The sequence below is a fragment of the Mustela erminea genome, chromosome 14 (assembly GCF_009829155.1).
Source record: "Mustela erminea isolate mMusErm1 chromosome 14, mMusErm1.Pri, whole genome shotgun sequence".
Taxonomy (NCBI): Eukaryota; Metazoa; Chordata; class Mammalia; order Carnivora; family Mustelidae; genus Mustela; species Mustela erminea.
This window is the reverse complement of record NC_045627.1, coordinates 87604466-87627346: the sequence shown is the minus strand read 5'-3', so window position 1 is coordinate 87627346 and position 22881 is coordinate 87604466. Positions and strand designations below refer to the sequence as shown.

Sequence of the window (22881 nt, the reverse complement as noted above, 5' to 3'; positions counted from 1 at the left end):
GTTCAGCCACTGTAAATCTTTATGACCGTATTCATAGTCCAACGTTCCTTGGGGCATTTTGTCCCCTGAAGAGCAAGTTTTTATATTTTATAAGAAGCGTTCACTCCGTTCGACTCCCTTTCTAAATACTGGACTCCAAATGATAAGGTCCAAACATAATACAAAAAGATTGTTGCTTTCTTTGTTTACCAGAGGACCACTCCTTTCCTGAGAAGATGCCTACAGCGAAGAAGACCCTGACGTTCTTATCGAGCTTTCTCACATGCTTTGGGGCGTTCATCGTAGTCTGCGCCATGCTTGGGACCCAAGAATGGGTCAGCAGCAGAATCGCCGTCAGCGACTCGTCTTCGAACGGTAGTCTCGTTATTGCCTATGGACTCTTCCGTGGGAACAGTCGTCAGGAATTCAGTCATGGACTTGAGGAGTCAAAGAAGGACTTTGGAGGTAAATGAGAACTTAATGTGCGGGGGTACAGCGAGAGTGCGTGAACGGGGTAAGACTCAGGTCAACCTCTGTCTGGGCCAGATAGCAGCTCCTCCAATCAATGACGTCCGCCTAAGCTCTGAGATGGCATACAGATATGAACATATACTTTAATTGATTTAATTAATATGAATATATATTTTAATTTTTGAAAATTCACCCACATTATTCTTTTAGCTTCCTCGGTTCTGGTTGTGTGTGTTAGCACCGCAGTCTAGATAATTCTGGCAGACGCTCTGTTGAAGCAGCATTCCCAAGTTTACTGACAAGAAAATAATTAGCAGGAATATGGTATCCAACATAGGAGGATAGTAGGAACAGTATTTTTAGGTGTACTGACTGCAGTTTTTTATTTATTTTTTTAAGATTTTATTTATTTATGTGAAAGAGAGAGAGAGAGAGAGAGACAGCACGAGCCAGGTGAGGGGCAGAGGGAGAACCAGATGTCCCCGCCAAACAGGAAGCCTGACGCAGGGCTTGATCCCAGTACTCTGGGACCGTGACCTGAGCCGAAGACAGACGCTTAACTGACCAAGCCCCCCCAGGTGCCCCTAAAAGCAACATTTGTCTATTATTTAGCCCCTGGGATAGACTCTGCACGGAGCAGCATTGCCTACGGAGAGACAGGAATTATCAGCCGTGACTCAGCCATTTCCTGCTGTCTTGTAATTGTGCATCATTTCCTACCGCATATAAGATGTCGTATTCAGTTTGAGTTTGAGCCTTAAACCCTGAGCAACATAGGTGTATGTCCAACTTATGAAAATTGTCTCCTAGACATCAGCAAAAGCAGCAGCTCCTCCAGCCGCGAGTAACGCGCAGTCACGGTACACGCCTCCTCCAGGCCATGCCGCGGCTCCCGGGGAATTCGAGGCGGACTCCCCCTGCAGCAACCCGAAACGGAGACTTTCAAACACGGAGTCGCACATTCAGTATGTGAAGAGCATTTGCAAAACCAGAATGTGTACTAGTTCCTGAGCCTCCAGACACACTGAAAAAAATTTAACTATGAGATAACAGCCGGTGAAGTTTCTGATTTTCATGCTGTCTGGTTGGAACCAGTTGGTTCCCATCTGAGCTACGTGGCTTCAGGGACAGCCCTGGTGACCTGTATCAGCAAAGCTCAGGGAGGCCGGGGAAGGTCTGAGCCTGGCTCTCAAGCCCTGGGTGTGGGGGGGGATGGCGTGGAGATCGCAGGGAAAGGCGTAGCCTAGAGCAACCCTGGGGGCGCAGGGCCAAGTGGGCCCCACGGTGCCATACGGCAGCAGGAATGAGGCACACTATTTGCATTTGCTTTGCCTGGCTCCCTACTTTTATTCTTCGTCACCGCAGAGCCACAGTCAGCTCTCTGAAGTCACTGCCCAGCGTCCAGAAGATAAGCTGCGCCCCCAATCAGACAGGGTGCACCCCAACTTGCTTTGGCTGATGTCTGCTCAGGGCTCCGCAGAGCCGAGGGGATGTTCACTGCTGAGGGTTTTAGCAGTCACTGGATGAGGGACATTTGTTAACTGTTCTCTAGGATAGGGGAAAGTCAGAACTAGAGCTGGGTGTACCCTGGGTTCAGCAGCTGCAGACCCGTGGATGTTCTCCCTGGAGAGCAGAACCAGAGGCTGAGGTCCAACTGCTGCCCTGCTGGTTTCTCGGGACCGCATGGGGCTCACCTCCGATCAGAAACTGATTGTTGGCAGCAAAATAAAATCTGTATAAATGCAAGTTCCTTCCCCAACAATGATGCATTCAGGTTTCCATTTAAGACATTAACATACCAGCTTCTTGCCCAGGATGAGGTCACAATGAAAACCTCTAAAGAGGCGTGAATATCACAAAGTTCTCCTCTATTTCTGAATAAGACTTAGGACATTGCGCAGATTTTGGCTATAGATTTTGAGATGACAGCACAGTACCAAGTGACCGAGGCTGATTTCAACACGCCAAGAGAATCCAGCCGCCAGTAGGTCCACCGGTAGGGAAGATAATCCATCAGACCTGGCAAGGAAACTCTCCCATATGTGACCAAGCTATGTGGCCAGCTCAGCCTGACCAGGAGATCTACTAGCTTCATCTGGTGGCCTCTCGGTTTGTCTAATATCCAGATAAAAAGTTACAGCCCGTTTGTCCACCAGGAAACACTTTGCTTTTGCTACTCCGAAAGTTCTGGATATAGAATTTCGGTCCAAAACATTTCCCCGGAGCAGCTGCTCCATGAGGCAGGGGCTGGGACACTGCGAGGAGGAACTGCCCGTGGCTCCTGGGCTTGGTGAATTCATCATAGCTTCCTTTAAAATAATAATAATAATAATAATTTTTTATTACATTATGTAAATCACCATAATCTAGAGAAAGGCCCCCCTCAGTTAAGTCAGACAGTGGAGGTCGCTATGACAGCAGGGAGGGGCTTCGCCCAGTCGGCCTGCCCCCCCCCAGTCTCTTTTCTCCGCCTACCCTGCTTGCTCTCAGGGGACTCAAAATTGCACTATTGGCCCAAGGTAAAAAATAATAATAACACTAATTAGAATAGTAAATCTGTTGCAAAAATCAACTAGTTGCAAGGAGACAAAGAGGCTTATTTCTTCCTTAGTATTCCTGCTCACCACCCCTACCCCCCCACATGCGTTATACTTTTCCGAGGATGAGCACCTTAGTATCTGTCCCCAGAGACATGACCACGCTGGGTGATGGTGTTTAATGGGCGGAAAATGCGCTCCCCCTCCTCTGTGACAGAACCCAGATAAATTTCCCAGAGGCGGGGCATGCCACCTGGCACTTCTTGGAAGACCTCAAACGCTCAGCTTCTCGGGGGCGTACTGGGGTCCACGGGTGGAGGGTTCCACCAGGTCAGGCTCCCTGATGACCAGATGCTTGAGAAGGGGAAGGTGGTTCCTACCCACCGGCAAAGCCACCGGCTCTCCCTCTAGGTTTGAGGACTGTTGGAAAACCAGAGCTAGGAAGACCCTGCGGCAAGCGGCTCCTGAAGGGTTAACTCTCCAGGCACAGAAAGCCCAATGTCCAGATGACCCATTTCCGTACGCTAAGCACCGCACCCAGCACATCTTCTGCCTCCCAGCTGTGGGAGACATGGCCTCTTTCCTGAGGTTGCTAGAAGCCAGGCAATTAGTTCCAATTGTGAGGTGGTTTTCCTGATTCCAACGCTTGGCCCTGAAAAGGAAGGGGGAAAGAACGGAATGTATTTGCTAATTTTGTAGGCAGAGAGCAGCTGTCAGATGCTAGGGCGGCTTTATTCTGTTTCATTCTTGCTAACTTGCCCTGAATTTCCAGCTTTCATTGTCTGAGTTCTGAGCTGGGAGGGGGCTGTCATACTGTGTGGCAGGAGATTCAGATGCTGAAAAAGAATGTTAAAAGACAGCTGTTAAAATTAAGATAAACTGTTGCATTAATACAAAGAAAAGTATGAGTCAGTAGGCTCCAAATGGGCGCCCTTTTGAAAAATCGTGTCTGTTAGGTCTTAACCAACAGTCAAAAACAAAGCCTAACCTAATCTTCACTTTCTGGTCTACTCTGAAAAAGTGGAATGTTCACCTTTTGCAAACAAACATCCATTTACAGCTTTTAATAAGTGTACAGAGCAGAAATATTCTCCAGGGCATGCCAGAGATGACATTCTCCCCACACCAAAATGTCTATTTTCTAGTTAAGTATCCAAATTATTTCTTATTGGCTAAACTCAGAGTTTATTTGGTCCCCAGCAAATTTCTGGGTAGAGCTTCAGCTTTCCCCCTGGGTGGCCTGGAAGGAACAGGATGGGTGGCATGGGAAGCGGTCCTTCCTCACGGTGAGGGCTGGAAACCGTCAGACAGGTGCGTCCTGCTTCCGGCTTTTCCTTGCTCCTCTGGGGTCATGATCCGCTCGTGTCAAGACGGACGTGTGCTCCGTTAGAGAACTGCCTCGCCCTGGCATCCGCACGGTCAGCCGAAGAGCAAGAGTCTTAGCCTGAGCTCAGGGCCTTCCGAACCGCCCAGCCCACGCGGTTCCCAGAGGGCAGGTGGCCCACCGGACCCCAGCCTTCCTTGCCCAGGCCATAGGTAGTGGCAGGCATGGACACAGTTTTAGTTGAACTCTCAGACTTCTTCCTTGGGATGCAGCCCACAAGGCTGTGCTGAGGACTTGGCCCAGCCAGCCTGTGGGTCATTAGCAGACGTTGTGAACAGTCCAGTCACCGCTGGGTCCCTGTGAGCTGAACTTTGCTCCCAGGAGTGCCTCTCGCGGAGGAGCAAAGTGTTCTCGGGCCAAGGGCGGTGACGTCATTGGGTCCACGTTGCTGGGCTGGTCACTCCCCTCTTCTGGCCTCTGTGTTCTCCCAGGCGGTTCCCAGGGAGGCGTGGCCACGCCTGCAGGGGGCGGCTGGGGGTCTCCTGCTCTCTCCTCTTCCCACCAGTTCCCTTCCTGTGGCCTCCCGCTGTCCCCTCTCCGACGGCAGGAAATCTGCCCCCCTTCTAGAGTACTGCTGATTAAAAATAAAAATCAGAATGAAGGATCTAGATGCTCAGGCCTGGAGAGGGGAGCAAGCCGGTGCAGGTGGTATCTGCTCCGAGCGGAGGAGCTGTGCCGCTCTGGCCCGCGTGTTTTGGGGCTGGGAGTCAGAGTCAAGTGTGTACAGAGCCAGGGACAGGTGGGCAGGAGCTTTGGAATCGTGCCTCGCAAAGCGCATTCTGGAGATGCCAGCTGGCTGCTCATCGCGCTGGGGTTCAGGCCTCCCTTCAGTGACAAGAGAGGCTGCGGCAGAGCGGCGCGAGGGGGCACCGAACTCCTCCCGACGGAGCGGCAGGACGCCGGGCAGATGGGAGACGTGCACGTTTGGGTCCGGCACAGTGAAGAGCTTGCATTTATTTATTTATTCATTTATTTATTTGTGTGGGCAGGGCTGTTTTATATTTTATTTATTTATTTATTTGTTTGTTTGTTTGTTTCCTGTTTAAGTTTTAGTTATCTAGCATACAGGGAAATGCTGGTTTTTGGAGTCGAGCTCAGTGACTCATGACTTCCATAGGACACCAGCGAAGAGCTTTTAAATGACAAAGGCAACACGGCATGAAACGGACCACCCTCGCGAAGAGAGGGCCCCTGGCTGCCAGGACACGCGTCAGGCACAAGCTTGGCAGGTCCTCCCCTGGTGTACACCACGTCCCGGGGTCCCTTCCAGTTCCCAGGGACCCCGTTTTTTGGAGCACTCGGGTTCAGAGTGAGAGAGAGATAAGGAGCCCCAAGCCCTGGAACAAGCCATCTTCCCTGGCCTTTCTGGTTTCTGTTCTTTAAAGCGGCTCTGCGGGGGCGCTGGGAGGGGCTCCTCACTCTCTCCCAGAGACCTGGGAAACAGGAATGGAAAGAAGGGGCTTTTACTTTCTCTTACCGTCCTCCCCGGCCCGTCGCGGTTCTTAGGTCTCACAGTTCCCCGTGACTTTGTTGGCCTTACTGTGAAGTCTGAAGTCTTTACCCCTGATTACTTTTGCTGTATATCGTTGCGGTAAACGGTTTACTTAATGTGGTGGCAATCGCCTACTGCCCTAAAACACGGCGGCCTTTGGGGATGTTTTGTAAGTGCGTGGCTGGGGTTACAGGTAAGTGTGGGGACAGCATGCCTCTGCCGTGTGGTCCTCTTGTGTCGTAAACACAGGAGCGAGCAGAGGAAGCTGATGCGTAGGGATGGTGGCGGGTTGTGGTTAGAAACAGGACGACGGCAAACGCTAGAACTCACGGCTACCAGCCCAGGGCATCTGTGTTCTGTCTGGAACGAGTGCGTATCCATGCCTGGGGCTCCTTTGCACTTAAGAAATAGGCACATTTTATAAAATGCTGTTTGAGCTCAGAGGAATTGAGCTTGGGAAGAATTCTGATCGTTTACCCACGGGTCGCCTTCTGCATTTGAGCCACATGGGCACTAGGTCCTCTGATTCCAGGGAAGTGACAAAGGAAGTGTGGCCAACACCCCAGGGGCACACACAGCGGTCATCTGCCTGTCCCCAAGGCTGTCTTTGTCCCCCTTCCTTCCTGGCCTTCTGTGTAATGGGTTCACCTCCGAAATCTCCGGGTGCACCAGATCCTCTCGATCGCAGGTTTTCAGTAAGTGTCCCGGAGTGGAAGCACAGCAGTGCTCCGAGCAAAGGAACACCACCCATGGGGAAGAGTAGTGATGTCCGCTGGCAGACCTCTGAGGCCGAATGCACAGAGGAGGGGTGCCCAGCCCTGCCACAGCTTATCAGGAAGGGTACCCTCTTTTCTCGGGGAAATTAAAATTGGGGTAGAGAGTCAGTTACCCGAAGTCCTGTGGTTACACACATTCAAGGAGGAATGAGTACCTCAAGTTCCCACCCCTTCCTGTTCCCCCGCACACCTGCGAGGTGCCTCCTGCAATTCCTACCCCCAGTGTCCAGGCAGAGAGAGTGCAGGGGACTCCAGGGTGGCATGGTATTGCCCTCGGGTCTAGCACTCGTGTCTGCTCTTTGTGCTGCATGCTTACCACACACTGCTTTAGTTCTAGAGAAACTGAACAGTTCTTCCCAAAGAACGCTGCATTTGGTGGTTATCCTGGTCCTGGTCCTCAGCCTGTGCACGCTGCTGCTCAGCTCCGGGCTCACCTTCTACAACAGCATCAGCAACCCCTATCAGACGTTCTTGGGGCCTGTGGGCGTGTACACCGGGAGTGGACTTGGTGGTGAGTATCCCCTGGGGACACCACTGCTGACAGGCATGGCCTCTAGGTCTCTGTCCCTCTGCTGCTCGGTCCCACATGGGAACGCACACGATCCCGGGGGAGCCATGGAGATTACGCAGACCTCGTACTTGCCAAGTTGTGTGCCAGGGCCCGGGATTTATGTCTGCAAACCAACAGCATTTATGAAGCATCTTGGAGATAGAATGGTTTTAACTGCCCTGTGGAGAGGCGGGCAGTGACATGCAGGCTGGGTGTTAGCATAATTACAACCTCTCTTGCTGTTGAGTGTGGAACTGTAAGAAGTTAAACGCAATGTCCCTAACTCCACGAGACATTCGCTGTTGGCAACTCCTGCTGTGTTCTTAACGCCAGATCAGGGTGCACATAGCATGTGGAAGTACACGCATACACACGCACATGTGCGCGCACACACGCACACATATACACAGGCACACATGCACCCACACACACATGCCGGCATTCATACACACACACATATGCACATGCACACACACATATGCGCCCACATACACATACACACACATGCACACACACACATGCACACACACACACACACACATACACGCACACATAATTACTCTCCTCACCTCCAAATAACAGTGAGTGTGGGTTAAAATCCAAACATGACACATCTCTGTGACTGTCCCTCAGAGGGCCACAAAGAAGGTCATTTAGAGAAACTGGGGCAACACCCTTCTTGTGGGTGACCTGTGAGCTCCGGGTGACTCTGTAGGGTGTGGCTAGCTTACTCTATTCATGCACTGATCAAGGTTGGGGTGGGGGTGCAGCGCAGGTGGGAAGCAGACCCCAGCTTCGGCCACAGTATGTGTGGCTCTCCCTGGGACGTCGCGAGGCTCAGCAGCGACCGTGAGTGCCCAGACGTGTGGCCGAGTGGGGGGACCTCTGCCCTCACCAGGCAGCCAGAGGTCTTCTGCTCTCTCCTGCTCTCCACCATGAGAACCTGAGCTTGAGAAAGGACATGAAGAAACCTGTCCCACCTATGGAATGCCTCTGGAGGTGGCTTCCTGTCTGGGCCAGGGAGAGCATTTTAACGGAGGCCAGGAACTTTCAAGCACAGGAAAGGTGGTCTGGACATTGAGGTGTCAGGAAGCCTCCAGAACTCTGGGCGGCTTGTCCTTCTGTGAGAGGCCGTCCTTGCACAAGCCCAGGGCAGGTGGTGGGAAGAGATCCCCAGTCTCTGTGCGGCCTTGCAGAAACATCTGGCTCCCGGGGGAGGGGCACCCAGCAGGTAGCACTTGGCCTTCTGCAGAAGATTCAAGAGCCAGCCCCAGGTGGCAGGGATCAAGGAAAGTCTGTGCCACTCACTCCTCAAAGGGGGATACTTTTAGGGGTGCAATTCATCACCAATCATGCAGGCGAGCGGTGGGACCTGGGACTGCAGGTCTGGCCACATGGCACGGGGCTCCTAGGCCTGAGGAGGTGGTGTCAGGCTGGAGTAGCCGCATCCATACATGACTTGCACTTTCCTTTCTTCCTGTGGTTTTATGACCTGGTGGAAAAAACAAACAACCTGCCCCTGCCCCCAGTGCACTGGGGACCCGTGGTGGGCCAGTCACAGCAGTGCTGTGGGATGCTCTGACCACCCAGACGCACCGAGGTCAGGATGACGGACTTGGTTACGAACTCAGACATCCTCCCCCGAAGGCCAGGTCCTCTCCCCAAACTATTTCTAGGATCATAGCTCACCTCAGTCAAACCAAAGGCAAGACTCCTCGGCACTCTGCCAGGGTTAAAAATGGATTACTTTAATTTTTGCTCATATAATTAAGCAGCTAAAGAAAGCAGCAGCTTCAGGTACGGCTGGATCTTGGCCCACGCAATCAGCACTCTGATTCCCTTTGGTGCTTGTCTCTTGATTTTCCCAGTGGTCTCTCTGGGGTTAAGCAGAGGTGACAGTGTCCTGAGGCTTCGGGAGCTCCCCCTGCTGCCAAAGAGCCCCCTTTATCCCTCTGTAAATCCCCCGTCCCAGAGCGCCAGGGAAGCCACAGGGAGACGCAGCCGCTTCCCACAGGGGCTGAGGTCAAGTGTCAGCGGCGGCCCCTCCGACTCAGATCAAAGTCAAGCCCGTCCCACTGCAGAGAAAAGTGTGTAACCCTGTGTTCACCCTGCCCCTTTGTGACTAAGCTTTTTATGAGAAATTTCACAAGAGCATAATGAAGGATGATTAAGGAGGAAGAGATGCATAAAGCATCAGAGGAAGCGGCTCTTGTACGTCCAAATTATCGAGAAGTAAAACCATCATCCTGAACACGAAAATCTGTCATCAAGGACAGTTGGAGGGTTCTCCTCACACAAAAGCCCTCACGTCAGGGCCTTTGGAGGATTGGGAAAAGTCTCCGGGTGCGGGCGATGGCCGCACGCTGACCCCAGCATACCTCTCCAGTTGTGGGTAAATATTCTCAGAGATGGGCAACCGTCCCCTCCATCAGTCTTGGAACATTCCATTAGCTCAGAGAACACCCCGTGCCCTCTGACCACCGCCGCCTCTCCACTGCTAGCCCAGCCCCATTCCAACGAACCTCGAATCTGCCCTTTGCCTTGGTAAGGCTGATCCCCTTTGGAAGGGGAGGGATATGGTCCAGAGAAGCCCCGAGGGCCGTGGGGCTGGATCCGCGGAACCCGGCTCTCTCTGACTCCAGAACTGTGTTCTCCAGCTGGGCCAAGGTGACTGTCCAAAGTCACTACCAAGACACACTCTCCAGGGGAGGACATTAGGAAGAATAAACAAAAGGAAGAGAAGACAATTAGACAATTAACAAGTTCGCTTCTCACACAAGTTTAGCAAAGAGACCCTTCCTGGTTAGACGCCACACTCCACTGTGAGCAGAATGAATGTCCAGGCTCTGAATCAGTGTCTGAGGCTCTCCAGGGTGGTCTCCTCCTCTGTAGTCAGTGCTCAGGACCCTCAGAGAGGCTCCCCAGGGGCCAGATCCTGTCTCAGGGTCCCAGGGGCTCTGAGTTCACAGCCCACCCCACCCCGGATGTCTTGCATGGACTGTCTCTTCTGCTTGCAGTGCTCTGTCCTTCGAGTCCTTGTCACCCACCCAGTCCTCTCTAGAAAGCTTGATTCTCCTGGCTTCTCATTCTCAAGTTCATTTCACACATCCCCTGCCATAAGGACTTGAGCCATATGTCTGTTCTTGGCCGGACGCTGCTCTCAGTCTTTAGCGGTTCGTGCCTAGAATCTAGCTCCGGTCTTACACTTGCTTTGTATTCCAATACCTAGACAACCGTAACCCCCGTGTAGAGATTCCATGCGTGCCCACAGAGCACAGTTTCCTTTAGAATGTGCCCACAGGTTTCTTTAAGAAAGAAAGTGACATTAAAAAAGATATCACCATATAATTTACGAGACTGAATCTTCTTTCCAGCTTTCTTCGTTTTCGTGGCCATGATACTGTTCGTGGGGAACACACAATCCAACCATCTCTCGGAAGACCTGGCCCGGGCGCTGTACCCATTGTATCCGGCGGCCGCCTACGGAGGAACGACCCACAGCTACGGGTACTCGTTCTGGCTCACGCTGCCTGTCATTCTTCTAAGTATTGACTCCGTGGTCATCGTTGTTTTCTACCAGAAAGCCAGATACCAGCGAAAGCAGGAGCAGAGAAAGCCCATGGAATGTGCTCCGAGAGATGGAATTTTATTCTGAATTTGACGTTTTGTTGTTTAGTTGTTAGGTCTATTCTATTGTACGTCAGCTCTGGGGCGGTGACTGGCTCGCTTGTCTGGACAATCAGCAAGGTTAAGTGCGGCCCTGGTTGACTGCCACTTTGTGATCGTTTTGTATCTCATGACGTCCCATAAATGATGTCACCCTGCAAAGGGGTCTTCCCACTGGGGCGGGGAAGATGAAGGGGGAATCTCTCCAGTCCACGCAGCATTCAGCGCGGTAGAATGACCCCAAGGCTATGGAACCCCCCGACCTGGTCCCACTCTCTAAGACAATAAAGGTTTGTGGCTTATACCTTGCCTTTAAGTAGCTCAGAGCACGTGAGCCCCTAGCACCTCTTTCTCCTCAGGAGGGACCAGGTACTTTTATTCCGCTGTATGAATGAAGACTCCAGGTACAGAGAGACTCTGAACTCATCTACCCAGGACAAGGTGTTGGAGGCAAAAGGTGGGCGAAAGTCTGGAACAAATACCCTGGTCCTTTGGACCCCTGGTTCCTGACATAATCCAAACCCAGTGGTGGGTATAAGTGCTGACATAGGACCTTCAAACCTATTTTTGAGGTTCCAAGGAGCAGATTTTGGTATGGAAGAGAGGAGGAAGTGAGAAGATTTAAGATAAAAATTATAAGCCTATAGCCTTCACACTAGGGAGGCTAAATGTATTTTTAGTTTAAAAGCTTTATGGTGAGATAGTCAAAAGGGAAATGTAACGTTGCAATGAGTTCTAGGAATAAGCCTTTGCTGTGGACATGGTAGGGTTGGCCGGAGTCGATCAGCCATCAGCAAATGCCAGTCCTGCCAGAGGTCTAGAGCACCGGGTTCGCAGTGAAGGCTGGGCAGATGGAGAACACAGCATCACAGATGCTGGGCTGCCCTCTAAGAACGGGTGGGTCAGACTGGTTTGCAGACTCAAAAGAACTCAGTGGGCCACCAGGAAAATTTTGAAGACCTCTGGAATGGATTAGACCTACTTGGCCGGGAGGATATACTTCCAGATAGTCCCTTTGAGGATCTTTTGTGATTGACTCTCCCACAAGTCAGCCCGGTTGAACATTGACAGGATTCTGAAATCATGACCCGTCATGTCTTGATTGAACCAAAGTCAAACGGAGCAGAAATTTAGTGTAATTTATACTCTTAGTGTAACTTACAAAGCAGCTGCTCTTTGGACGGAAAGATCTTTATGAAGCTATTTGGGATTCACAACTTCTTATCTACTATTTTTTAACAATCTTTCTTAGAATTAATATTCTTCATTCAAGAAACGCCCACCGAATGCATCTGATGTGATTAGCCATGTGCTAATGCGGCCGGGCTTACTGTGGAGAAGTCAAGACAGGCATTCCAGGGGCGCCTGGGTGGCTCAGTGGGTTAAAGCCTCTGCCTTCGGCTCAGGTCATGATCCCAGGGTCCTAGGATCGAGCCCCACATCGGGCTGTCTGCTCCGCGGAGAGCCTGCTTCCTCTTCTCTCTCTCTCTGCCTGCCTCTCGGCCTACTTGTGATCTCTGTCTGTCAAATAAATAAATAAGATCTTTAAAAAAAAAAAAAAAAAAGACAGGCATTCCAAGAGCAGCTGTTAAATTCCACATCAAACAGGGACTTAGTCACCAGACTGTGCTCATCCTCTGAAAGGTCAGTCCTCTCTAACCGCCCACCCCAAAGTCAAGGTCACTCTAACAAATTAACTTGTTGTGAAACTTGGAACCTATTAAAATTATGATTCTCAACAGTGAAAATAGTTCTAAATCCTTTGAGGCTAAAAACATTTATGTTCTTTGAAGTTTGCATTTTGGATCAGATTTTGATAGTGTGGGAAAGTAGTAGAAGAAGAAACGGGTATGGGTGACAATCCGTGCAAATGATCACTGAGTAGGCCGGGGCTCACACCCCGGGTTAGTGCAAAGGACACTACAAGATACAGAAAACACGTTTACTCGTCTCAGAGTAAAGACACCGGCCACCTCTTCTTTTTTGCCTGCTTTTAACTCAGTTCCATGAGCATTGTTCACGTCAGGCTGAGCGGCCCTCGGTTTCTTTAGGGCACAAACTGCCTCCAACCTTATACCACAGGTGACCTTTAAGGAACCACTCAGAACAGCTACAGGGAAGTACGTGTCACAGTTCTGGGGATGACGAGCCTAGCTGTCTCTTACTGTGTCTGAAGGTAGAAGGTCATGAAACTGTGTGCGCTCCTTAGAAATTCTGTTAAGGAAGAACAGAGTTGGCAGACTACTCAGACGCGCAGGCGTGACTTCATAGAAGTACATTACATTTGCTGCAGCGGAACCACGTAAAACACCATTTTCAAAGTCCCAACTGTTCTGTGGAATTAGAGTGTTCTAGCAGTCATGATATGACCCACTAATCAACCCGTGTGGCCCTATTACGATGAGCTGGATGACAAGGTTCATCCACATTAGCAAAATAAATAAACCTTATAGAATATTGTGCTCTAAGATTTTGCAAGAACACAGGGTCTATGATGATGATTCTGGAGAAAGTCATTCTCTACACTCATGTCCATGTGGTTAATGCCCCACCCCCGTGAGCTGATGTTGGCAAAGCCCGACGGGAAACAGGGATACCCTCCAGGTAAGCTCTGCTGCCACTATGGTCATTTGATTTGGTCACCTCAAAATACCCTGTGGATGAAGCAAGGCAGGAAGCGTTGTCTCCTCGGATGTGACATTTTTCGGGGTCTCCATGGCGATTCAACAGCCGGCCCCACACGGCTGTACAGTCGTGGTACTCCTGTGAGTGACCCAGGGCCAACGAGGTAGACCAATCAGCGGCCTTCTGCCCCCGGGGGCTGCTCGTGCTCTTGGAAGTCCTGCAAGCCCGCAGATGCTGCAAAGGGCAGGCAGGCACCAAGCAACACTCCGGAGCAGGTCTTCCTGCCTGTGCCTTGTCCGCCGGGGACCATGGTGCTCCTTCAGTGAAACCCGCCACCGAGTGCAGACTGGGAGCCGGGTTCTTAGCTGCCTGGTCCAACGTCTTTCTGAAAACAGCCTGAATAAGGACGTGGGCACGTCGCGTGTGGGGACGGACGGTTCAGAGGCAGGAGCCTTTCTGATTTCTGAAACTGCAGCCCGGAGAGACCTTGGTCCCTGAACCCCACACTTTGCCTTCCTGACCCTGGCACCCAGCACCCCTCACCCTGCCGGGGGAGCAGCGGGCAGATAAACCCTTCGGCCGGGGGTGTGGAAGGCGGATCCCTCCATCACAGCCCTGTTCCCCGTCCTCCAGGGCCAGCCCCGTCGCGGCCCCTTCTGAACTTCTGTTTGTTTTCTCATGACTAAAAAATAAAACACAAGTAATAGAAATGACCTTCGGAGTAGGACGGAGAGGGAATGCTGGAGGCCGGCTGCCGGCGGTGGGGAAGGTACTTAACCTCCGAGAGCGTCATCCTAATCATCCGTGAGAGGGGCTGACAAAAGCAGGACTGGCTCTCAGGTTGAGGCAAGGGATCTGACAAGGTATGCAAAGGGCTCCCGGGGCCCGAGACCTCGCGGCCGTCCTCCTCCGTCGCGGACCCTTCAGTACGTAAGTGCCACCATCACGTCTGGAGGGGAGCTCACGCTGCCTCCCTGAGCTACTGCAGGCCCCACGACTCTCTTACTCTGTCAGTGAGGAAGCAACAAACAACGCAGACCCAGGGAAGTTAAGAAACTTGACCAAGCGTCCGAGGCCGGCAGGTGGCAAAGCAGAGGTCAAAGCAGGCCCCGGACACCTCTTCTTTTTGGCCTGTATTTAACTCAGTTGCATGAGCTTTGTTCGCATCAGGCTGGTGGCCCAGGCGTGCAGGGTGGTGGGTGTTGGGGGGGTGCCCACAGGGACAACAGTGGGAAAGCAGTGTGGTTCCCACAGAAACGGGCCTCCTGGGTGTGCCCAGCACGTTTCTTTGCATGTGTGAGTCCCACGGTGGGTCTGATTGGCTCAGAACCCAAAGGAGTGGCTGGCTGGCTCCAGCACAGGGCGCGAACCTTCGGCAGGGCTGGGCGCTAACCCCAGCTGGGGAGGGTGGGCTGTGGGGGGACAGGACACGCCCAGAGAAGCCAGCACATCCTGCAGCCAAGGGACTTTGTGCTCCTAAAAATAGAAAGAGGTTCAATTTACTCATGATGACCAGGGTCATGGACTCCTACAGCTGTGCTCAAGGAGGAACTGAGACGTAGGAAGCCTGACACATGGCATGCCCGGAGCGGGAAGCCCCAAGAACGCCCACATTCTGTGTCTGTTCCCCATGCTCTTCCCGCGGCCTGTTCTCACCCAGCCCAGTGACTGAAAATGAATCATGCCAGCAGAATGTCCGACAGCCTCCTACTAGGGCCACAAGGCACCCATGTTTGCGCCGGCCTTCGGGTCCGCTTTCCAAAAGCTTTCATTGTTTCGTCAGAAAGAAAAATTCAGGTAGAAGTGCATTTCCTTTTATGACTCAGAGTTTTAAAGACGCTGCTTGAAAAAGAAGGCTCCTCCTACCGCCCACCTCGCTCCTCACCAAGAGGGCTCGACTTTAAAGTTTAACCTTGACCCTCTGTGAAATGCTCTGCTGGTCGGGTTATGCGGCAGCACGCTACTTCAACAAAGTGTTCAACCGGCAAGTCACTCTTGCAGAAGGGGGCGGGGGGTGCAGACTCTCTAGTTCCACACAGCAAGGTGGGGCTCAGGGAAGACTGGGTCAGGGGCTCTGGGGTCTGCAGGAGCAGCAGCCGCAGCAACATGACCGTCAGCGTGACTATCTCCCAGCGTGCCCTCCCCCAAAGGCTCTCCACAAGGCTCCACTGGATCCTCACAACAGACGCATGGGTTGGTTTATAATTAATCCCATTTTTTAGGCAACTGGGAGAGGCCGGGCAGAAACTGCATCCTGGAGCCTCAGCCCAGGTCTCCCGAGAGGCGCACGTGGCTGGGACCAGTCATCTTACAGGGGCGCCGCGCCTGCGCAGGGAAAGGCTGCAAGAAGTCTCAAGTGCACCTCCCACCATTAGAGCTTGGCCTCCACTGGGCGTCCCCCAGACGTGTGGCATTTAGGGTGACCGAGTCTGCTGGATTCTCCAAGTGTTTAATTGGGTAATCATTCACCTTTTGACAAAAAATTTAACCATTTTCACTACACACTGCGTGTAACCTTGATGTAGTTACGGTAAGACTCACCTCTTGCTGATGGCTCCATCACCATTGTGAGCAAGGATTAAGGATTCTGTTGAAGGCGGGCAGGATAGTACAGAACATGCTTCTGTGTTAACAGATGGAGGTTTTAGTGAAGACGCAGCGCACAGATATTTACTGAAGGTTTTGTTGACGTAAGACACGGAGCAGGAGCTCAGGACCCTGCAAGGCATGATGGGTTTGGAGCTTCAGTGCCGCTGGACAGACGGACAAGTGTGCCATCACAAGGTGGCTTTCGAAGCAGAAGCTCTGAGTGCTGTGGGAGCATCCCGATGGAGACCAGAAGGCTTCCCTGAGAAAGTCATGGCCTTCGCTCCTCTCCACACTCTGTGACCTTGAGCAAGGACAGCAACAGACTTTGGAAGGGATCTAACCCAAGCTGCCAGTGCCATGGAGGAGTCGGGGGAGCCGGAACATGGTGAGCTAAGGCACCACTTCGTCTCTGCTTCCTCACTGGAAAAATAAAAATAACATGGGTAGAAAAAGATTTAGGAACCTCTAATTTATTTTCCTTTTTATTTCATGGAGTTGATTTTTTAAAGACACACTTATAAAAACACCAAATGTGGTCGGGTCAAGTTTTCAAATATGGAGGACACCTAGAACAGGTGTGCCCCAGAGGATGTTCCTGTAAAATTTTAGTTTCACGAATGCTCCATTCCGCAAGGGACATAATGAGCCTACGCGGTGGGGATCTCACTGTCCTTCCCAGTGTGCTTGTCCTTTTCAGCTTTTGCCTAACAAAAACAATGAATAAATGAATGAACAACAATTGACAGGATGTGAGAAGCTCATTTTACGCTCCAGAGGAGGGGATCTTTGAACAACAAAAACAACAACAAAAAAAAAGAGAGTTTGTTTTCCAGACTCTTCCTTCATTTTTCACTTTTGCTTAGACACCAAGAGCTAGTGGTACATGTGCTGTTGAGAAACTCCAGGGTCATCCCTCTGGGAGCTCCCTGGCTTTTTACTGAGCATCCCAACCCACGGACATCTCACGGCCAGCTCGAAATGCAGCTTCTTGGCAAGCCCTTCATAGCTCCTCTCTGACCAAGTCAATTAATGCCACACCAACTTAGAAACAGCCAAGTCCAGTGTCACCCAATGTCAAGTATCCAGCTTAATGCCTCCACGAAAATGTGTCCCTCATGGACATGTCCAATCAAATACAAACTTGCACAGAGTTTTGGCAGCAAGTTAGGTGAAGCATCGTCTCTGGAGAGGGTTGTATAGGTTGGTGGCATTGAAGACCCTGAAAAGCTTTTGTTTGCTTGGGTTGATTCTGCCAATATTTACATTAGAAATTAAAATTATTATAAGTATTCACAAAAATATTTATTTATTTAAAAATCAATAAACAGGGATGCCTGGGTGGTTCAGCTGGTTAAGCATCTGCCTTCAGATCGGGTCATGATCCTGGCGTCCCGGGATCACGCTCAGTGCCGGGTTCCCTGCTCAGCAGGAAGGCGGCTTCTCCCTCTCCCTCCCTGCACTTATACTCTCTCCCTCGCACTCTTTCTCTCAACTAAATAAAATCTTTAGGAGGAGAAAAATAGAATCAATAAACACATTATATGCTAATGTATTTTAATGAAAAATGTGAAAAATTTTAAAACAAAAAGCATGAATTTCATCAGTATTTGGCTTAATAAGAAGAAGACAGCTAGATTCTAATGTCTGCTCTTTCTTCCATCTGTCATGACGAGTTATTTTGAACCCGAGCACACATAGAGATATAGTCGGAGAAGGGAGGAGTATTTTAATGGTCTTTTTAGAAAACCACAGATATCCTTTTTGGATACTACACCAAAACTCGATAAAAGGTCATTGCTTCAAAGTCAGTTGTGATGTAAAATCTGAAACCACATGAGCAAAATTTTCCTTCTCTGTTACATGCAAACATTGGTCTCTTGTGCTATGAAAGAACCACTCAGCCATGCATGACTTTTTAACACCAAATAGTGATCACTTAAAAAATACCATTCACTGAATTACGTGGATCTTCCAAAAGTTGATAAATTCATTATAAACATGGAAAAATCACTTTTATAAATGCTGCCGCCAATTTCATCAGAAAAATCTGTAAGTATTGGGGAGTTAGTGAGTTCAGCTTGGCAGATATTCCGAGTTTTCCAAAATTCCCATCCTTACTTGAAAGCTCAAATTTTATCATTGGCAACAAATACTGTCAGTTGTTTTCCTTGAAGTGACAGACTCCCTTTATTCATTTTGGAGAAAATGTTGCCAAGTACGCAATGCTGAATAACCACAGTTTGTTAGTCATTCATCCAAACAAAAATGGAGTTCCATGGAAAAGGCAGCAGAGCTCGCAATTCAACAAATCACACATAACGCACACAGAGATTCCAGTGCAGTTGGATGCACACACCTTGATTTGGGCTGAGGTGTAAGCAATTTGACCCACCACTGCTTTTCTACCATCAGCTCGAGTATCAACCCAGTTTAAAAAAGAAATGGCAAATAACGTCTTAATATTATCTCAAAAAATGGTTCTGACCTCATAGACCCCACGCAGGAATCTCAGGAACCACCAGGAGTCTGGGACCACTCTTCGAGAACTGCCTCTGTAGATATTCCCCATCAAAACTTTGCCATTCGATAACAAGTGAGTTGACTAAAATTATTAGATACATGTCACACACCTGATTTTGGTCTTCCATTGATTAGGTTTCAGTGTGAGACTGATCTGAGAGTTGAAAGTGTTCTGGATCTTTAAGACAATCTTCTATCTAGTTTGTTGCTATTCACATCCCAGTGGGTAAGTAAGTGTCTTTGAGCCTTTGGGCAAATGCCCCTTCCCTAAAAGGTGGTCCATGGAGACCAGTCAAGAATCCAAGTTAGTCTGATGACCTGGAGATTAGATCTCCAAAAGCGTTGAAGAGTTGCCCATTGATTTAGAGAAAAACAGCTCATTACTTCAACACAGAAACGTGAAGTCAACATCTCCAATTGGTCTGGGTGCGTCCAGTCTGTGGGGCCTGGCCGCCATCGGGTGGGTTCACTCCATGACATTGTCAGTCCCTGTGTGTTTACCAGCCCAAGGCTGTGCTCTGTAAAGTAGAATTAACTTTCTTTTTGAGGGCTTTGGGATGTTTTTACAAAAATTCATATTGTTGCAAAGTATTTACAGTCAACACTCCTTTGTCTTAAAGAACCTGCCTGGAATTAATGGGAAGCGTCCGGAGTGATGGGGTGATGTAGAAATCAGCCGTGCCTCACATGTGGAACCTGATTTTAGGCTTTAAAATCACAAGCCAGTTTCTGTTGGAGCGGATGATTCCTCTGGGAGGTTCACCCAAAGACCTTCTAGCCTGAGATTTTCATTGGAACTTGAGGGAAATCTTCTTTCAGGATGTTGTCTGAAGCCTCTGGCTTCTGTAAGCTTCGTTTTAGGTCAAGGTAATCCATAATCTCCTTTATTTCTATCTTTAAATGCAGGAAATGAAGAAAACAAAGAAAGGATCGTTTTAGGGACTCCTCAAAAGGCAGAAAATATTTTTAATGAATCTGGGTTGGGTTCGGAGTCTTTTGGCCCCTTGAACTTGGACATCTCAGCCTCCAGCTGTGCGAAGCCAGTGTCCACTCTTCCAGCCCCTGAGTCTGCCGCACTTGGTGGCAGCAACCTTAGTTGACCACGGGGGCTGTGGTCACCGCTCACCGAAGGAGCCACGGGGAGCTTGAGCAGAAGGCAGGCTCAGAGGTAACTATATTCCATCAACACCGATAGGTAAGTAGCAGCAGGTGCAGGAAAGCACTGAACTTGCCTGTGACCCTTGACTGGGGTGGAGGGTAGAGGCAAGGAGCTAAGCCCAGGTGCGTATCCTCCAAGTGAGGACAGATTGTAGCGAAGAAGGAAAAAGAACAGTCCGTGCAGGTAGACGGTCAGCAGCATATGCTAGCTCTGGAGCCTGGCACGTACTCCCCTGAGTCACTTAGAAGACACCTGGCTGCTATTATCTGTCCCCATGACTCAGCCCAGGTTCAGGCAGGGCAGCTGGTGCCCAGGTCAGGAGAAGAGAGATAAAGCCTTTCAAAGACCATTGTTCGAGCTGTGAGCATGTGAGGAGGGCAGAGCACAGGGCTTGTACCTGCCTGAGCCCAACGTGGGAAGAAAGGAAATCCAGCAAGAGCTTCCAAAGGAGACTGGAATCTTGATCATGACCAGCTAGACATGAGGAGAGAGAGCCACAATTTTTGTAGGACCAAGATACCAAGGGTGGTGGCAGGGGAAGCATTTTCCGTTCATCGTGACTACTGCAAGTCACCTTAGCAATGTGCTGAGCAGAGGTGCGCAGAAAGCCCGTCAGTCCATGTGCTGCTTATCCCTGGGAACTTCTGCTCTGAGGAACAGTCCTGCTTCCTTGCCTAAGACTTACTGTCCAAGTACTGTCACCTGTACTTTAGGACGACCACAATCGGCCTAACTTCACCCAGATGTCTGATGCTCTGATGCCCTTCCACCGGAGTCAGTAGGAGACCGGGCTGGAGGAGCAGCTATAGCTTGGCTGTCCCTGGTGGTGACACTGGCGTCTGGCTCTCCACGGGAGGGGCCCACAGTGCCCACGCGTCCCTCCTGTGTGGGGACTCGGGGGAAGGTAGCAGTGTGGGCCAACGCTCTCCTCGTAGGACCTGCCTGGCCAGCACTCACCGCACCTCCCCGAGATAACATATCAGCTCCAGGTGACTGGGAAAGTGTCCAGGGACGGCCGTCACTCTGCCTCCCACACGTGGACAGACGGAACCCCAGGGCCCACAGAAGTCCCACTCCCAGGCAGCTGGAACAGCAGGCCTTGCGCTGTTCTCGGGGGGGGTCTGCAGCCCGTGTCCTCTGTCCCCGCTGAGGCACCTCAGGTGGGAGGTGATGGCCGTTGTCCAGCTGAAGGCAGACAGTGGGGCCAAGAGTGTTCTTTGGAACAAATAAATACACATAATGAAGAGAAACAAGAGGTTTTTTTCTAAGTGTTTTTGCCAGCTTTGGCACTCACACACAGGGAGCAGGAGAGTCGGGTGCGGACCATCTGGAATTTGGGGCTCTGCAGCCCTGAGGGTGAGCCTGGTTCTGTCCTCGAGAGCCTGTGTCCCAGCCACATCCCTGGGAGGTCCCCAAGGGATGCCCCAGGGTCCCCTCGTGCTGGCCCTATCTCTTCATCTGGGAAGAGGGGCTACGAGCAGGCCCTCCTCAGACCGTTGTACGTTGTACAAGGCTCCATGGGGCGGTCCCTGGGGAGGCCTGGCCCATGGCCAGCCCCTGACGCGGCAGGCCTATTGTTAGCAGCGTACACAGTCCTGAGAAAGCACTGCGGCTCCCACGTGAATCAGCCCCAGCCCTCCCCGCCGCTGACTCACTTCCAGAAGGGTCTCCGTCGGGAGGAAGGAGGGAGGAGAGGGCTGGACGCAGGGCCAGGTGGGGCAGGGCTCTGAGGGCCGTTGGGGGCCCAAGGAGGGGCCGACGGAGGAAGGTGGAAAACCATAGCGCTGAGTCCTGATGGCCGAAGACCGACCTCCAGAGGGCCCTCCCTCCCTCCACGCCTGTGGTTTGGGGCAGGCCGTGGGGCCGGCGGGGCTGGGGGTGGGAAGCAGGGCAGAGACGCAGCCACAGGTGCTCCTGGGCCCTGCAGGGCCCTCACTGAGCTTCCTCCCCGCGTGAGGAGGAACCAGGGCAATGTGGGGAACCGGCTCACACCCCAGCTTCTCCACGGGCAGTGCATCATTCCGCTTTTCGGGGCAAGGCAAGGCAGAAGCCCTCTGTGAAGCAGAGCGTAAGCAAGCCAGTTTCAGACACACAGACACACAGACACACAGACGATACAGACAATACATGTGCCCAGTGCCCCTGCTCCCACCACTTCGAATTCAAGATGTTAGAAGACTTTACCTGACATCACTCGTCCCCAGGAAGACGCAAACCAAAACCACCGTGAAATACCACTTCATACCCCCTCGTCGGGCTGGAATCCAAGGGCCAGACAGCAGGCGGAGCTGGAGAGGATGCGGAAGGGTCGGAATCTGTAGGCGCTGCCAGTGGGAACGCCAAACGGGGCAGCCACTTCGAGAAACAGTCCGGCAGCTGCTCAGACAATGCAAGAGAGTCACACACTAGCCAGCAAGCCCGGCTGGACGGCCACCCCCGAGAACTGAAAGCCCACGTCCACGTGGAGACTCGTATGTGCATGTCCGTGCAGCATCCTTTGTCGAAGCCAGACAGAGGAAACGTCTAACTGTCCGTCGGGTGACGAACATATAAACAATGTCACCAGCCACACAATGGAATGTGCCCAGGGCCATAGAACGGAAGGGATTTCTGAAGCTGCATACGACGAGGATGGGTGATAAAAACACGCTGCTCGGAGAAACAAGCCAGACACCAAAGCCCGCAGATGCTGTAATTCCACTCCTGTGAGATGTCCAGAATCGGGAAATCGGGAACAGCAGAAAGGGCTTGCTTAGAGCCGAGAAGGGGAGTGGGAGAACCGGGCAGCGACTGCTGAAGGGGCAGGGCTCTTGCTGAGGACGTGGGACTGTCCTAAAATCGACCGTGGTGATGGTTGCGCCTCTCTGGGAACAGACGAAAAACCACCGAACTGGGGTGCCCAGGGGGGCTCAGTCAGTTCAGCGTCTGCCTTCAGCTCAGGTCATGATCCCAGGGTCCTTGGATGGAGTCCCGCATCGGGCTCCCTGCTCACTGGGGAGTCTGCTTCTCTCTCCACCCCACCTGTGCTCTCTCTCTCTCGCTCTCAAATAAATAAATAAAATCGGATGCATAAATAAATTCATTAATTAAAATCACTGAATTGAGCGCATTCATGGGTTGAACGGTATGTAAA

General features: G+C 51.3%; 1 protein-coding gene and 1 long non-coding RNA gene across 4 annotated transcripts; one reads left to right on the top strand and one right to left on the bottom strand.

Annotated features, from left to right (window-relative positions):
* CLRN3 (clarin 3) lies at positions 1–12198 on the top strand. The gene is made up of 3 exons (XM_032313460.1): positions 1–444; positions 6971–7150; positions 10564–12198. Exons 1-3 carry the CDS (start codon positions 216–218, stop codon positions 10842–10844), a joined length of 690 nt encoding a protein of 229 aa, XP_032169351.1. The 5' UTR covers positions 1–215; the 3' UTR covers positions 10845–12198.
* Positions 12199–12424: 226 nt separating this feature from the next.
* LOC116573374 lies at positions 12425–22612 on the bottom strand. 3 transcript variants are annotated; one of them, XR_004278750.1, is made up of 5 exons: positions 21933–22612; positions 16411–16489; positions 16022–16198; positions 12877–14956; positions 12425–12805 (listed from the first exon to the last, which is right to left on the bottom strand). It is a non-coding gene; the product is annotated as an uncharacterized LOC116573374 (long non-coding RNA). The 3 variants fall into 3 exon arrangements; XR_004278751.1 differs by lacking the exon at positions 21933–22612 and adding an exon at positions 21404–21876; XR_004278749.1 differs by lacking the exon at positions 16411–16489 and having other exon boundaries at positions 21933–22611.
* Positions 22613–22881: the final 269 nt, after the last annotated feature.

Excerpts from the sequence above, each read along its gene's own strand:
- CLRN3 (XM_032313460.1), top strand. The coding sequence starts at position 216 with ATGCCTACAGCGAAGAAGACCCTGACGTTCTTATCGAGCTTTCTCACA. Across the intron at positions 445-6,970 it reads GTCAAAGAAGGACTTTGGAG|TTCTAGAGAAACTGAACAGT; the intron begins GTAAATGAGAAC and ends ACACTGCTTTAG. Across the intron at positions 7,151-10,563 it reads CACCGGGAGTGGACTTGGTG|CTTTCTTCGTTTTCGTGGCC; the intron begins GTGAGTATCCCC and ends TCTTCTTTCCAG.